Here is a 15,033-nt window from a genome sequence, read left to right on the forward strand (position 1 = left end):
AAGGCTCGACTCAGCTATACGCCTCTACAAGTTTACACCCATAATTAAACAACTAAAGAAAATAATATGGAAGACCAAAGGTGGAGCACACCTTCCACCACTTGAGAGCCACCCAACGGTCTAATATTAGTAAAAAGCATTTAAAAAGTATTCAATTCAAACACAATAATAATATAAGCCTCTGTTTTCTAAAACATGTAATCAAAATCCTAAAAAAAAAACAAGATAAACACACACACACCACCGTTTCCTTTTAAGTTCTTTCTCCTGTCTTAAAACCCATCTTGTATTCATCTAAAAAAACAAATTTTCTTCTGTTTATGTGCTTCTCGTGTTCGTACAGTAACTCAAAATCCTAATTAACAACTGGGGTTTTGATTTTCTTTAAAGAGTTGTCATACTTTTGACTCAATTTTTGGGGAGTGTGTCAAGATTTGCTTTTTATGAGTGGGTTTTTTTTCTGCTTTTTGTCCCTCTTTTTACAGCTTTACTTTCGAATTTTCCTCTTTTATGTTCAAAGTTTCTGAATTTATTTTAGGGTTTTAAATTTTCAATCGGTTCAGTCAGTCAGTGTGTGTTTTTGCTGAATTTGTCTGAATAAATTGAGCTAGTTTTTGTGGGTTTTTTTTTTTTTTTTTGAAATAGTTTGTTGGTTTTTTTTTATATAGTGGTGAATTAATTTGGGTAAAATTGGTGATGGATGATTCAAGATGGAAGCTTTCTGTGTTGAAAATTGTGGGGTTGATGATGATTTTCTCTGCTCAAATTTGCTTTGGAGATACTGATCCAAGGGATAGTAAGTTCTTCATTTTCTTAACTGCTTTTCAGTTTTTGTGATTTATTATTGCATTTAATTCTGTTTGACCTTTGACTAAGTTTTAATTAATTTACTTGCAATTTCTGTAACTCCATAATTTGTGTTTTAAGACACACAAATATCATTTACAATTTTTTTTTATTTTTTTTTTTTTTTTTGTAAATTACTATCCCTTGGGTTCGATTCTTGAGCCAAAAAGGTTTTACTAGTAATTTCACATTCGTGCCTACGGGCGGATGGGTTACCGGTTTTCGCCGGAATTGATGGTGGACTCGGCTTACTCTGCATTTGGTTAGTGGGTGCCTCGAGAGTGCTTGGGATTGATTCTGTTGGCCGTTCGAAAAAGAAAACAAATAATTTTTTTAATTAATTTTTGATATCAGAAGCTGTAAACACCTTCATTAATTGAAAAAGTTGTTATGGTAGTTGCATATTTCTTGAAGATTTTTGGGATTACGTTTTGGAAGTGATTATGCAATACGGTGTAATCGAAAACAAATAATCAGCTGTAACAAAATGTCTACAGAGATAATGTTTTGATGTGTTTTTGTTTGATAATCAGTAATCAGCTTTTTAAGTATTTGTAACAAATTTTGATTATTTAAGGACTATGAATAATCAGAATCAGATTTCCTGCATCCAAACTCGCAAAAACGGTTTTCTACAATTTGAAAATGTTTTTTTTTTTTTTTTTTTTTTTTTTTTTTTTTTTTTTTTCCTGAACGGCAAATTTGGATCACTGACGGACCACTGGAGTATCATCGTGCCACCAGCGGAACCACCTGATCATATCCATCTCCACTAGGCTATAATGCCTATACACCAATTCAGGAGGAAACCTAATAAATATGGGAAAACCCCCTTATGGGAATCGAACCCAGGACCTATTGGTCCCAAAGCCTTATCCCACCCCCAAGAGGCCACTAGGCTATAAAGCCACGGAACACCCCTAAGATGAGATGAAGTAGTAAAACTCATGTTATTTAACGGAACTGTTTTAGTCGTTTTTTAGACTCATAATTTTTGTTGTTTATATTTCAGTTTTGGCAATAAATAGTCTATATGCGGCTCTTGGCTATCCACCTCTTCCCGGGTGGTTAGTGTCGGGGGGAGACCCGTGTGCGGAAGGTTGGCAAGGTGTTCAATGCGTAAACTCCAACATAACTGGAATGTATGACTTATGACCCAATCTTGAAACTTCAAATGTTCTTGATTAATATTTTTCATCTTTTGTCGGGATATCGTCTGAGTTCTAATTTTATGAATGCATATAGAATTCTTAATGGTGCAAATTTAGGAGGCGAATTGGGTGAGAATTTGGGAGCTTTCGTTTCCATCATACAAATGTAAGTTGTTATCAAAGTACTTCAAGATTTTTACGTCAAATGTTTTTAAGTCGTTATCCATAGATTTTTGAGTTGATTGTTGTAATTTTGTGCGCAGAGATCTCAGCAATAATCATATTGGAGGTCATATACCGTCAAGCCTTCCACCTACCATCAATAGTTTGTATGTCTATTAGTCCCTCATCACATCAAAGCTGCAACACTTACTATTTTAATTTATATTAAATAATTTATATGCAATTCACAAACCACTATTCTTGTGAAAATGCCAAAACACACTAGATCTTTCTAAGAATGAAAGTAGGGCGGTAACCGAGCTGAGCCAGGCTCGGCTCGAGCTCGAACTTAAACGAGCCAGCTCAGCTCGGCTTGTTTATTTTTTCAAGCCGAAAAGTCAAGCTCGAGCTCGGCTTGTAAAAACTTTGAGCCAGCTTGAGCCCAATCGAGCTGGCTAGTTAATTTTTTTTATGTTTTATTAAATTTTTTTTACAAATATTTAAAACATGAAAAACAAAAATTAACACACATTTAAAAAAAAAATCTGTATGTATATACACACACATACATACGAACCATCGAGCCAAGCACCCTTGGCTCAAGCTTGACAAAGTTACAAAATGAGCTGGCTCGGCTCGAAAACAAAATGAGTTTTTTTCTAGCGAGCCGCGAGCTTTTTGAACACTCCTAAATGAAAGATATTAGATAAATTATTGAAATTCAAAATGCTCACATGATTTTTTATTTATTTATTTATTTTTTGCAATAAAAAGGCAATATATTTTTTTTTTTTTGCAATAAATTATCGAACACCTAAATCCATATTGGATGTCCTATGATCATTTTGGCAATTTCCATTGTAATTTCTCAAAAGAAAATTTTAAGTTATAATTGACTTTACATGTTTTCTTGATGAACCCTTAGTTTGTTTTTCCTATTAGAATGCTTTCAGGAAACCAGCTTACGGGGAGCATTCCCGACTCTCTTTCCTCGTTAGGCCAAATGACGGACTTGTAAGTATCCTGTTAAAATATCATGTAGCTTTGGAGTTATATTTTCTAACAATTTTATAATTTTTATATTTTTCAGACACTTGAACAACAACCATTTGAATGGAGTAATTCCAGATTCTTTTCAACAACTTACACCCTTAATAAATTTGTGCGCCGTCGTTTCTTTTATCCTCAACGTGTATGTTTATGTGCATGTTTATGTTTCTTTATATATATTTTACGTCTTGTTGCAGGGATTTGTCTGCTAACAATTTAAGTGGCCCATTGCCCCCTTCAATGGCAAGCTTGTCATCGTTAACAACATTGTGAGCACATTCATATATATTTTCTAGAAGAGTTAATTGCCCGGATGGTCCCTGTGGTTTCACGTTTTTTCACGTTTAGTCCCCACCTTTTGGAAATAGCAGGTATGATCCCTATGGTTTGTCATTTTGTTACTTGGATAGTCCCCTGACATTTACTCAGGGGACTATCCGAGTAACAAAATGACAAACCATAGGGAGTATACCTGCTATTCCCAAACTAACTGACGTCTACTCAGGGGACTATCCGAGTAACAAAATAACAAACCATAAGGAGCATACCTGCTATTTTCAAAAGGTGGGGACTAAACGTGAAAAAACGTGAAACCACAGGGACCATCCGGGCAATTAACTCTTTCTAGAATATACAAATTGCTATATCTGAATATTTACGGAGTAAATGTTTTTTACGTTATTAATATTTGCAGGCACTTACAGGACAATCATCTTACCGGGGTTCTTGATGTGCTGCAAGATCTTCCACTTATAGCTTTGTAAATCTTATAGCCTTTTTCCATATGATTTCGTATTTTCGTCTTCTTGAGAATATCTTTCGTTTTGTTCTGTTCGAACTACGTGTTTTATGCATTTAAAAATAAGTAGCTTCTTGTGATGCAGAGATGTGGAAAATAATCTTCTCTCGGGGCCCATACCTCCCAAATTATTGACCATTCCAAATTTCAGGTGAAGTAAAAAATAACTCTTGATAGAAAGTAGAGTAAATTACGTTTTTGGCCCTGTGGTTATATCACTTTTACTATATTAGCCCAAAATAAGAATTTTTAACATATCTGCCCCCATGGTCTCTATAACTAACCATTTTGGTCCCTAAGTCTAACCATTTTAGCCCCCATGATCTCTATAACTAACCATTTTGGCCCCCATGATCTCTAGACTTAGAGGCCAAAATGGTTAGTTATAGAGACCATGGGGGCAGATATGTTAAAAATTCTTATTTTTGGCTAATATAGTAAAAGTGATATAAGCACAGGGGCCAAAAACGTAATTTACTCTAGAAAGTATTTCTCTATATTGTTGCATAATTTTATATTCTTTACGATTTTTATTTGCGCTCTTAACGTTCAAGTTATGCAATGCAGAAGCGCCGGAAATCCGTTTAATACAACGATTATCCCTTCTCCTTCTCCGCCAGTCTCATCCCCGTCACCGTCATCATTTGGACCACTACCGCCGGAAATAGGGCCAGGAATTCAAGTATTCGGACAACCACCGCCAGATCAGCCGGCTTCTTCCGGAAAACTAAAGTCCTTTATGAATAAAAAAGTCGTGTGGGTTGCAATCGGTGGATTCTTGATTCTTGTTGTACTTGCATTTGCACTTTGCTTTTGTATGTCAAAATGCCGCAAAAAAAAGTCAACGGTCAAAGTTTCAAAGGATGGGATAGCCAAGAACTCTACTCTTAACGTCTTGAAACCACCCGAACATGGAGAAAATAGTAAGAATTCATTGACAATGTCCTCGTCAAAAGGCGAGAAAGTTGAAACGATTTCTAAGAACAAGGAGGAACACGTGATAGACATGACAAAGGTAAATGCAAGTTCGTTTTCAACACGGCCCCTACCGCCTCAACCTTCTCCTCGTGAAGGGGTCATTGTAAAACCGATTTCAGCTCCACCAGCTACCTCCCGCCGCACTGTGAAAACCTTAAACTCCGCTAAGTTTTTCTCGATTGCATCGCTACAAGAGTACACAAATAGCTTTTCTCCGGAAAATCTTGTTGGAAGTGGCATGCTTGCTACCGTATACAAAGCCGAGCTTCCCAACGGAAAGGTAAGATTTTATGAAATGATGTTGGTTTCATATAAACTAGTGGGTTACACCCGCGCTACGCGGCGTCAGTACCGATGTTCGGTCGGCATCTATCTGGTTCGTTTCGTCACATGTACAATAGCGGTTAAAACTTAAAAAAAAACACGTTACACCAGCGTTACGCAGCGGCTACCGGTTGCGTGACATGTACAATACCGTTTGAAAATTAAATAAAAACACGTTACACCCGCGCTACGCGGTAGCGGTATTGACGTTCGGACGGTGTCGTTTCTTTTTGTTACGTGTACAATACCGGTTGAAACTTAAATAAACACGTTACACCCGCGTTACGCGGCGGCGATACTGACGTTTTGTCGGCGTCGGTCCAGTTCATTATGTGTACAATACCGGTTGAAACTAAAAAAAAAAAGAAAACACAAAAAAAAAAACCCAGAAAAAGACGAAAAAAACCAGAAACAGACAAAAAAACACTATTTATTGGGATATATTGTTTTTGATGTTTTGTGTTTTATAATCTTAAGCTGCTAGCGATCAAGAAACTTGACAATGCAACGTCTCGGAAGTGGAGCGATGATCAATTTATGGAGCTAGTTTCGAATGTAACTAAACTTCGAAATGAAAATATAGTTGGACTCGAGGGTTACTGTCTTGAGCATGGTCAAAGACTTTTCGTCTATGATTATTGTGAAAATGGGACGTTACATGAAGCTTTGCATTTAAATGATGAACTTCACGAAAAGCTTTCGTGGAATTCTCGAGTACATGTTGCGCTTCAAATCGCAAGAGCCCTCGAGTAAGTACACATTCTAACTTACCGTTTTAAATACAGTTTGATGCCAACGAGTGCTTTTATCAGTTTATGTTTTGTTTCTGTTAAGGTACTTGCACGAGGTTTGTCAGCCGGCTGTCGTACACCACAACTTAAAGTCGACAAATATTCTTTTCGACAGTGAGCTCAATGGGCGTGTTTCGGATTGTGGTTTGGCTCCACTATTACCATCTAGCCACATTAGCCAGGTAACCTTTTCCCATGTGTTTAGAACTCAAGCCACGTGGCTCGCAGGGTTGGTTTGTTTAGGTTTATTAGATCGGCTTTGACACAACTTCTATCTTATCAGTTGCAAGGTTCAGGATACGGTGGTCCAGAACTTGAGTCGGGAAATTATACTTACCAGAGTGACGTTTACTGCTTTGGAGTCATTATGTTAGAACTTTTCACCGGCCGAAAAGCTTTTGACAGGTTATTCTTTATGATTTTTCTTGCATAAATTTAGTGATTTCTCTAAAATATTATATTATACATTATACATACTATTAAAGAGAAAGGTCGGTGGAGACCTTTCTCTTTTAACCCTCAAGTTTTTGACTTTTTCATTTCTTTTCTTCAAAGTTTTGAACCAACAAAAAAGGCCCTTACACTTTCAAGTTTTTCCACTTTACACCCTTAATTTTTTGACATGAAACACTATTAACCCATATCTTTAAGTAAGTTGCACCTTCACTTCTAACTTTCAGTAATTGACAACTTTGACCTTCTTAACCTTTTCTACTTAATAACTTGACACCTCCTTTTGTTTAAATTACCTTTACGACTTTACACCGCAACGTGGACAAATTATTATACTTTTTTTTTTATCTATGCCTAGTTACGTTAATGTCTAAATTACTTTTACGACTTTACACCGCAACGTCCAAGATGTACTCTTTTTTATCTATGTCTAATGACATTGATGTCACGAACGTAACGAGTGTAACAAAGTAAAAAAACGCGTAGTGTCACGTGCGCCCACTACACATTAATGCCCATCATCGTTACGCATGTAACGAAGTCACAAACGCGACGTTGCTGCTGCAGCGCACGGCACGGGTCAAAATTCTAGTTAGTATATATACACAATTCTAGGGAATATACTCTGATAATGAATTAAGATATTTTTCTTATATAATTTTTTTTTGCTAACAATAAAAACTTGGGTTTTATATAGTTCAAGGCCACGAGGAGAACAATTTCTCGTGAGATGGGCGATATCTCAGTTACATGATATAGAAGCGCTGTCGAGGATGGTCGATCCTTCTTTACGCGCTGCATGTTCTTCCAAGTCCTTATCTCGGTTTGCAGATATTATTTCTCTTTGTGTTCAGGTTAGTATCAATGTTCACTCATTCTCAATATTGTTTCTTTGATTTTTCGTTCTATATATTATATAGTGAAACAGTGCACTGATAATGTATATATGTGTGGGCGCTCGGGGGGCAAAAGTGAAAGTGCACTAATTTTAACATTATTTTACTAAGTTCGTGAAAATAACGTTAAACGAGGGGGATGGTTAATCATGCATCATGTGGTGGCGTTGATAGCCGAAAGACAAGGGGGTACATGCACTAATCGGCATTTGTCTTAATTGCTGAGTGTTATGTGCCTATGTCCAAGGCATGATGCAAAACTACTATCGAGCCGGGGGTCTCACTGTAAGCAGCCTCTCTATTTCTACGGGGTAGAGGTAAGACTGTCTACATCTTACCCTCCTCAGACCCTACCTTAGCTTTGCTATTGGTGGGATTTACTGAGTATGATGATGCTGATGATGATATATTATATAGTAATAAAGATTATAGTCGCTCTCTTTATATGTATCATCTGATGTTTGGTTATTTCTTTATAGCCTGAACCGGAGTTTAGGCCACCGATGTCGGAAATCGTGCAAAGTCTGTTGCATATGATTCAAAGAAATCCTTAAACAACGTTTAGAAATGCAATGTGCCAAAGACCAGGTTACAAACGAGGAAAGCGACATGATGGTGGCTGGCCCTTTAGAGTGTGTTTGTGGTAACTAAATCTTTTAGTTTAGACATGGGTATGTTTCAGTTTTGGTTAGTCATGTGTTCAGTTTGTTTGTTTAATGTTTTGTGGTGGTTGGTTTCTAACTGTAAGTATTCTTTTATATTTTAAATGTAAGTTAATTTTATCAGCTTCTTCTAATGCTAAACATGCATTTGTGTTATGCTTCATGTTGTGGTTTTAATTTTTTCTTTCTTAAAATTAATATCCTAATACGAAAATTCTAAAATTTATCAACTAAAGGTACCATTCAACGTTAAGCGTGGTATGACAAAGTGTAAGTGCTTAGATGAGTATTCAACCTATTAATGCGGCTTCAGTAGAAGATTTATTTGTTCACACGGCTGCAAATGGGTCGAACAAAGAGAAGAGATTGATTCATTTGGTTACGGTGGTCGCATGTTGGTGTATTTGGAGAGCTCGAAACAATGCGGCGAAGTAAAGGCGTATGGTATTTTTGTGGATTCAAAATTTGTCTAAGAATGTCTTTAAATTGGGTGCGTAGAAAACATTTAATGTGTAAGTTGTTGGTGTTTAGTGCCCCTCACTAGTTACTTGCTGGTGGGGTTGCGTGTTTTGAATAAAAGTTAAAATCAAATCTAAATTTGATTTCATATATATATTAAGTGTATTGTGCAGTATCCCTTAACGTACGCGATTAGTGTCCGAGTTTGTGAGTCCGAGTTTATCACCATGCGATTTTGGAGATGTAACATGCGAACAACCATTTTGAGAGTCCGAGTTTGTGAGTCCCATGCGATTTATGAAAATGTCCGGGTTTGTGAAGCCATGCAATTTTAGACATAAGATGCGAACAACCATTTTTTGTGAGTCAGAGTTTGTGAGTCCCATGCGATTTATGAAAATGTCAGGGATTGTGAAGCCATGCGATTTTGGACATAACATGCGAACAACCATTTTTGTGAGTCAGAGTTTGTGAGTCCCATGCGACTTTATGAACATGTATGGGGTTTGAAGCCATGCGATTTTGGATATAACATGCGGGCAACCATTTTTGTGAGTCCGAGTTTGTGAGTCTCATGCGACTTTATGAACATGTCCGGGTTTGTGAAGTCCGGGTTTGATAGACAGAAGATCTAACGGCTGGGGTCATCGCGTACAATTTGTAGGATAAGGGGTATTGTACAATAACCCATCTCTCTCTCTCTCTCTCTCTATATATATATATATATATATATATATAGGGGATGGTTCAAATGAAAACCACTTTTATTGTGAAAACTCGAAAACTAACTAAAAAAAGTCTAAAAAACACACCAAATTTTTTTTTTCAAATTTTTTATATAATTTTTTTTTCAAAAAAAAAAAATTGCAGTACACATGTGTAATAATACACATGTGTAGTACACATACATATGTGTAGTATTACACATGTGCACTACAAATTTTTTTTTTATATTTGATTTTTTTTATATATTAAAAAAAAATTGGCATGTTTTTTTGGCTTTTTTAATTAGTTTTCGAGTTTTCACAATAACTAGTGGTTTTCATTTGAACCTTCCCCTATATATATTTTAACGGGCAACAAATTGGGCCGCTACCCCTTTTTGAATAGCAAAACGAAGTCTTTTAAAAACTAGATTCATAGATCTCGAGGTCATAACATTACTGTGCATGACCCTTTGACCTCGGGTAAGTAGGTCCACACTCTCTGGCGCAATGAAACCAAAAGTATCAGATAAACACGTGCTGGTTGTCAAGGCATGTTTTCTCGTGTTTGGTCACTTTGCCCAAAGCAGCCTGACGCACCGTGAAAGCACTACCTAAACCCACAAATGGGGAAACCCTGTTAGATCCAAACATGCGTGTTTTCCTCCAATCCATCCGAAGACCAAAATGTCGGCTGGTCCAAGGGTAGATCTTCCATCCAATGGGTCGGTTAAGAAATTCACGAGTGCCTCTTTCTTAGCATAAATCCCAGCGTGTCTGAATATGTAAAAAAATGACATCTCTAACCAAATCATGACGGTTATTGAACTCCATGAGCTCTCTACAATGAACTGCATGCTCCCCAAAATAGTCCAAACACGCTTTATGACAAACATGACATATCTCATCAACTGGAACGAGACGATACTTAAGAATAGTACGATACTCCACCGATGACATATGCTGGCCTAACCCATCTATAGAAGATGAAAATCTTGGGCATGCGGTGCTCATAGACACTAAAAAACGACTTTTTGTCTAACAGTCAAGTCAAAACGTACTTCAATGTCATGGACAATTTTACTAAAAAGAGCACTCGCCAATGCATGTTGGGCTTTGGGGGGGGTGTCCTTTTTAGTGAAACCGTTGAAGTCGAAGCTTGGAATCGTATCACAAAGACAAGCCAAAGCACAAACATAATCAGAATCCATACCACATATACCACTCTCTAGTAAGATGTGGTCCTGTACTCCTGTAGCACCCAAAATTGTGCCCTCGAGACCACAAAGGTATAGGATAAAGCCTCTATAGACGAATACAACCCGAAACCCTCAAACCTAATAGGTAAGAAAACAAGTCGTCACGGGAAGACTCTAAATCACTTAAATTTTAATAAAACTTATATTTTATACACGTTTAAATTTTAATGAAACTTATATTTTATACATTAAAGGAATTTGTTTTTAACAAATATTGCTTTTTCTCCAAGGTTGTTATAAACTAGAAAAAAAAAAATTAACCAGAAGATGGTAGAAGGACATGATAGTAATTTACCACCTGTACGTCCTTCTTCGGTTCGTCAAGACTAACAGAAAACCCTGTTCTTCTTGCTCGCTGATGTGGAAAAAGTAGTTCAACTAAATAAACTAAATTACTCTAAATTAAGACTCAAGTAATAAAAATCTAGACTCTTTAACCTGACTAAACTACTCACCGGCAAGTGTACCGGTCGACTCTAGCACAGAAAAGTAAGTCCGGATGTCGAACCCACAAGGACTCTATGAATTACGTTAACGACTAAACTTAGACTAGACACTGACACGACTAAACAAATATTGTGTTTGGGGGGGGGGTTTACTAAAATCCTAAAATTATGATTAAATTGAAATTAACTAAAACACGAACGAAAACTAAGGTTTTGTTTCAGATGAGATTAAGGGCTACCTAGACTTGAATCCAGTTTAACTACGAATGGACTTCTAACGGTTTTATTGTTGTATGGAGCCGGGATCGTTAAATACTAAACCTTAAGGTATTTCAATGCTAAGACTTCCCGACCCTTCTCAGGAAGAAACCTAGTGGTGTAAGTACCTGCCGGCTGCGAATCAAGCCAGGTGGCTGCGCGACCAGCAAGCGAAAAGGGGAAGACTTGGAGATAGCGGGCATCAAGATTCACACCTTCGATACCGAAGGTGCTACACAGACGGGTGAGACGGTTGATATGTGCTGGCGCGTCTTCATCATCACGACCGTGAAACTGACAAGAGTTGTTAATGGCAGTCATGATGTATGAAGGAATTTGCCAAGACTTATCATTGGTGATTTCAGGGAGGGTGATGGGTGAGTTTGCGGTAAAACCCGCGGTGGAACGCTGGTGGACAGTTTGGTTTTCGGCCATTTGGTGAACTGGTGGTGGACTAGGGTGACGGGAGGGTGGTGGGGAATTGTGGGGTGATGACTTAGGGGTAAAGTCGAAGTTCGGTAGTTTAGATGGAAGTGTAGAGTCAGAAAGGGCTGAAGATGAAGTTGGGGGTTTTCGAACCTGAGGGATTGGTGTGGAGACGGAAGACTTGTCAATTGGTGGCTTCACTGGTCCCTGCGAACGCGTGTGGGGCATGAACTGCAAAACCAAGAATAAAACAAGTAAGTCAACTCCAATAAAAGACTCAAAGAAATACGAAAAAGACACTAAAAGTACTTGGACTCCTACGACTCACAAACACACAAAAAGCACGTAACGATATCAGTTGAAATCCAAACAAAGCAGTTAACGCAATTGCCAAGAGTCCCCGGCAACGGCGCCAAAAACTTGATGTGGAAAAAGTAGTTCAACTAAATAAACTAAATTACCCTAAATTAAGACTCAAGTAATAAAAATCTAGACTCTTTAACCTGACTAAACTACTCACCGGCAAGTGTACCGGTCGACTCTAGCACAGAAAAGTAAGTCTGGATGTCGAACCCACAAGGACTCTATGAATTACGTTAACGACTAAACTTAGACTAGACACTGACACGACTAAACAAATATTGTGTTTGGGGGGGGGGTTTACTAAAATCCTAAAATTATGATTAAATTGAAATTAACTAAAACACGAACGAAAACTAAGGTTTTGTTTCAGATGAGATTAAGGGCTACCTAGACTTGAATCCAGTTTAACTACGAATGGACTTCTAACGGTTTTATTGTTGTATGGAGCCGGGATCGTTAAATACTAAACCTTAAGGTATTTCAATGCTAAGACTTCCCGACCCTTCTCAGGAAGAAACCTAGGAAACCCTACAAGGCTGTTATGATTACCGACTGTTAGATTTCCTCTCAGTCCTCTAACGATTCTAAAAGTGCCCTAATATGACTATCTACCTCTCAGCGCGATAATCTAAGGCAATTCTAGGTTCTGACTTGGTTTACTAGACACATCTGCAATTAGGGAACTAACTTCGACTTCTCTCAAAATCTAAATTAGCTATATACTGCACCGCGACCTAATAACTAACCGAGCCTCTCAGCGACAAGTTAAGCAGAATATTTACTTCTAATTGTATTTTAATTACTGTTTCTAAGGCTATCGGCCGATTTACCCAAAGATCACCCGAACCCGCAAGGATGCAAATAATCAACACAGATCTATTATGTGATAAAGACCGTCACTAAAATCTATGTGAAACAGCAAACAATCCACAATCAAAAGTAAATACGCACACGCACCAAATCAGAAAATCTAGAACACTTTACTTTCAAAGTCAATCCATAATCAAACAATAAAAACCGTTAAAAGATCCAAACATAAATTAAACCTTCATCAAATCTAGGTAGTATCTAAGTTTAGCCAAGAAACATGTTGTTCAAATCAAACAAAACAAGTTCAAAACAAGAATTCATCAATAAGTATTGAAAACGCGAAAATAAGGAACACCGGGAGATAAAACCCGAAAGATCTTCACTCTCACGATCCAAGCTTCAACCGGATGATTCCCGTTAGCCAAAATACTCCGAAAAGCTCAAAATCTCCTCTGAAATTCGTCCTAGGGTTTCTTGATTCGCAATTAGGGTTTTTCAGTTAAGTTTTTTGGTAATTTAAGTCAAACCCTAAACCAGAAGTCAAAATCAGTCAAACAGGGACCCTCGCGTGGCGCGAGGGTGGCTAGGCGTCACGCGGCGCCTCTAAACTCAATTTCTTGATTTTTTAATTCTTTTCCGAATTCCAGCTTCTCCGACGCGCGTACGAATCCCGTTTCTCTTCCGAACTGCTCGTTTTTACTCGTTTTTCAACACTTTAAGCTACGGGACCTGAAATCAAAGCTTAACGTCAGCAGTATCATAGTTCTAACCTAAAACAGACTCAAAACGACTGAAAACTGACCAAAATATACACTATAAACATATGTACTTTTCAGTACATCAAACATCCCCACACTTACTCTTTTTTCGTCCTCGAAAAAGAATTATGCAACGGAATCAGAAACGAACAATTACTCGGGTCAAAAGTATAGGTACAATTAATTAAAACCAAAGCTTGCGTTAGCTGCGATTGCGAATATACTTTATCCACTCTAAACCCGAATCCAATCCCAAACCCTTATCATGTGAATTTAATTTAAGTGCGGTCAATCCACCTAGGGTCTCACACTAGAATCAACAGTCCACCTACTCCCAACTCAAGCTTATAGAACTAAAAGAACGATCATTTGACCAATTCCTAACCGTTTTATACCAAGATAAAGAGAGTTTGAAATCAAATCTATATATATTTTTTCATTTTTTTTTTCAGCTTGCTCTTTTTTTTTTCTTTTTTCAAGTTCATTTTCGTGAGACTAGACGATGCTTTCCCTAACCCAGCGGTATTCCGACTGTAGAGTCGCTATCCCCAATCACAGATTACATAGGTTTCGGTACTTTTATTCGGCAAGTCGATTTCACACATCCCAGAGGCATTCCGGCTGTAGAGTCGCTATCCCCAACCACAGATTACATAGGCCTGTGTTACTTTCATTTAGTTTCTAGCTCACTTTTATTCTATTTTTTTTTCTTTTTTCAGCGAGATATGATAAAAAAACTCTAACTATCTTAGCTTATAACGGCATCCCTTATACTATTTTTGCCAGTTTTAGTTTCCCATATTTCCCAGGCGAGAACCCACTAGCAGACCGACAATTAAGGTATATTAACTCAAAGGGACTTAGAACCAAAACCCGGGCCTATCCACATATCCCAAACTAGACGCAAACTTGGTTTATTATAATCTCATATTATAATTATTTGAACCCGAGCAAAAATTCATTTTTTCTATCATTTTCCGCTTTATTTTGCAAACTTCTTTTTATTTCGAAAGACAATTTTTCAATTTTTCAATTTTTTTTTTATAATAATAAAGACTCAATATTTACATGTATCCCATCCCCACACTTAGAGATTTGCATTGTCCCTAATGCAAGAACGAAAATACGACTCAACAACTACCTAAAAAAATCAAAAATAAAAACTAAATAACGAACTAACGAACTAGACTCGACGACGAAATAAAAATACAACAACAACAAAAAGAAGGAAAACGACTTAACTCAATATGTGAGACTGTCAAAGTGCCAGTCGTTTCCACATAGCCCTCCAATACCGAACGTGCTCAGCAAACAGTACCAAACTCCCTCACACACGAACGGAAAGCGGCTCCAAATCATCAACCTAAAACCAACATAGCATACCAAACCAACTACTACAAACGTTCAACGTACCAACATCCCAAGTTCAGACAGAAAA

General features: G+C 37.4%; 1 protein-coding gene across 2 annotated transcripts; it reads left to right on the plus strand.

Moving 5' to 3' along the window:
• Window positions 1–220: 220 nt before the first annotated feature.
• Window positions 221–8,253, plus strand: LOC110937903 (protein STRUBBELIG-RECEPTOR FAMILY 3-like). Of its 2 annotated transcripts, XM_035988787.1 has the most exons (16): window positions 221–447; window positions 669–796; window positions 1,859–1,988; window positions 2,092–2,163; window positions 2,261–2,326; window positions 3,102–3,173; window positions 3,250–3,321; window positions 3,407–3,478; window positions 3,904–3,969; window positions 4,094–4,159; window positions 4,576–5,266; window positions 5,788–6,059; window positions 6,145–6,283; window positions 6,385–6,506; window positions 7,252–7,408; window positions 7,930–8,253. In XM_035988787.1, the coding sequence occupies exons 2-16, from the start codon at window positions 697–699 to the stop codon at window positions 8,002–8,004; spliced, it is 2,172 nt and encodes a 723-aa protein (XP_035844680.1). In that variant the 5' UTR covers window positions 221–447; window positions 669–696; the 3' UTR covers window positions 8,005–8,253. The 2 variants fall into 2 exon arrangements, with proteins under 2 accessions (XP_035844680.1, XP_035844679.1); XM_035988786.1 differs by having other exon boundaries at window positions 221–796.
• Window positions 8,254–15,033: the final 6,780 nt, after the last annotated feature.

This window comes from Helianthus annuus, chromosome 4 (genome assembly GCF_002127325.2).
Source record: "Helianthus annuus cultivar XRQ/B chromosome 4, HanXRQr2.0-SUNRISE, whole genome shotgun sequence".
Classification (NCBI taxonomy): Eukaryota; Viridiplantae; Streptophyta; class Magnoliopsida; order Asterales; family Asteraceae; genus Helianthus; species Helianthus annuus.

Excerpts from the sequence above, each read along its gene's own strand:
- LOC110937903 (XM_035988786.1), top strand. The coding sequence starts at position 697 with ATGGATGATTCAAGATGGAAGCTTTCTGTGTTGAAAATTGTGGGGTTG. Across the intron at positions 797-1,858 it reads AGATACTGATCCAAGGGATA|TTTTGGCAATAAATAGTCTA; the intron begins GTAAGTTCTTCA and ends TTTATATTTCAG. Across the intron at positions 6,060-6,144 it reads CAAATCGCAAGAGCCCTCGA|GTACTTGCACGAGGTTTGTC; the intron begins GTAAGTACACAT and ends GTTTCTGTTAAG.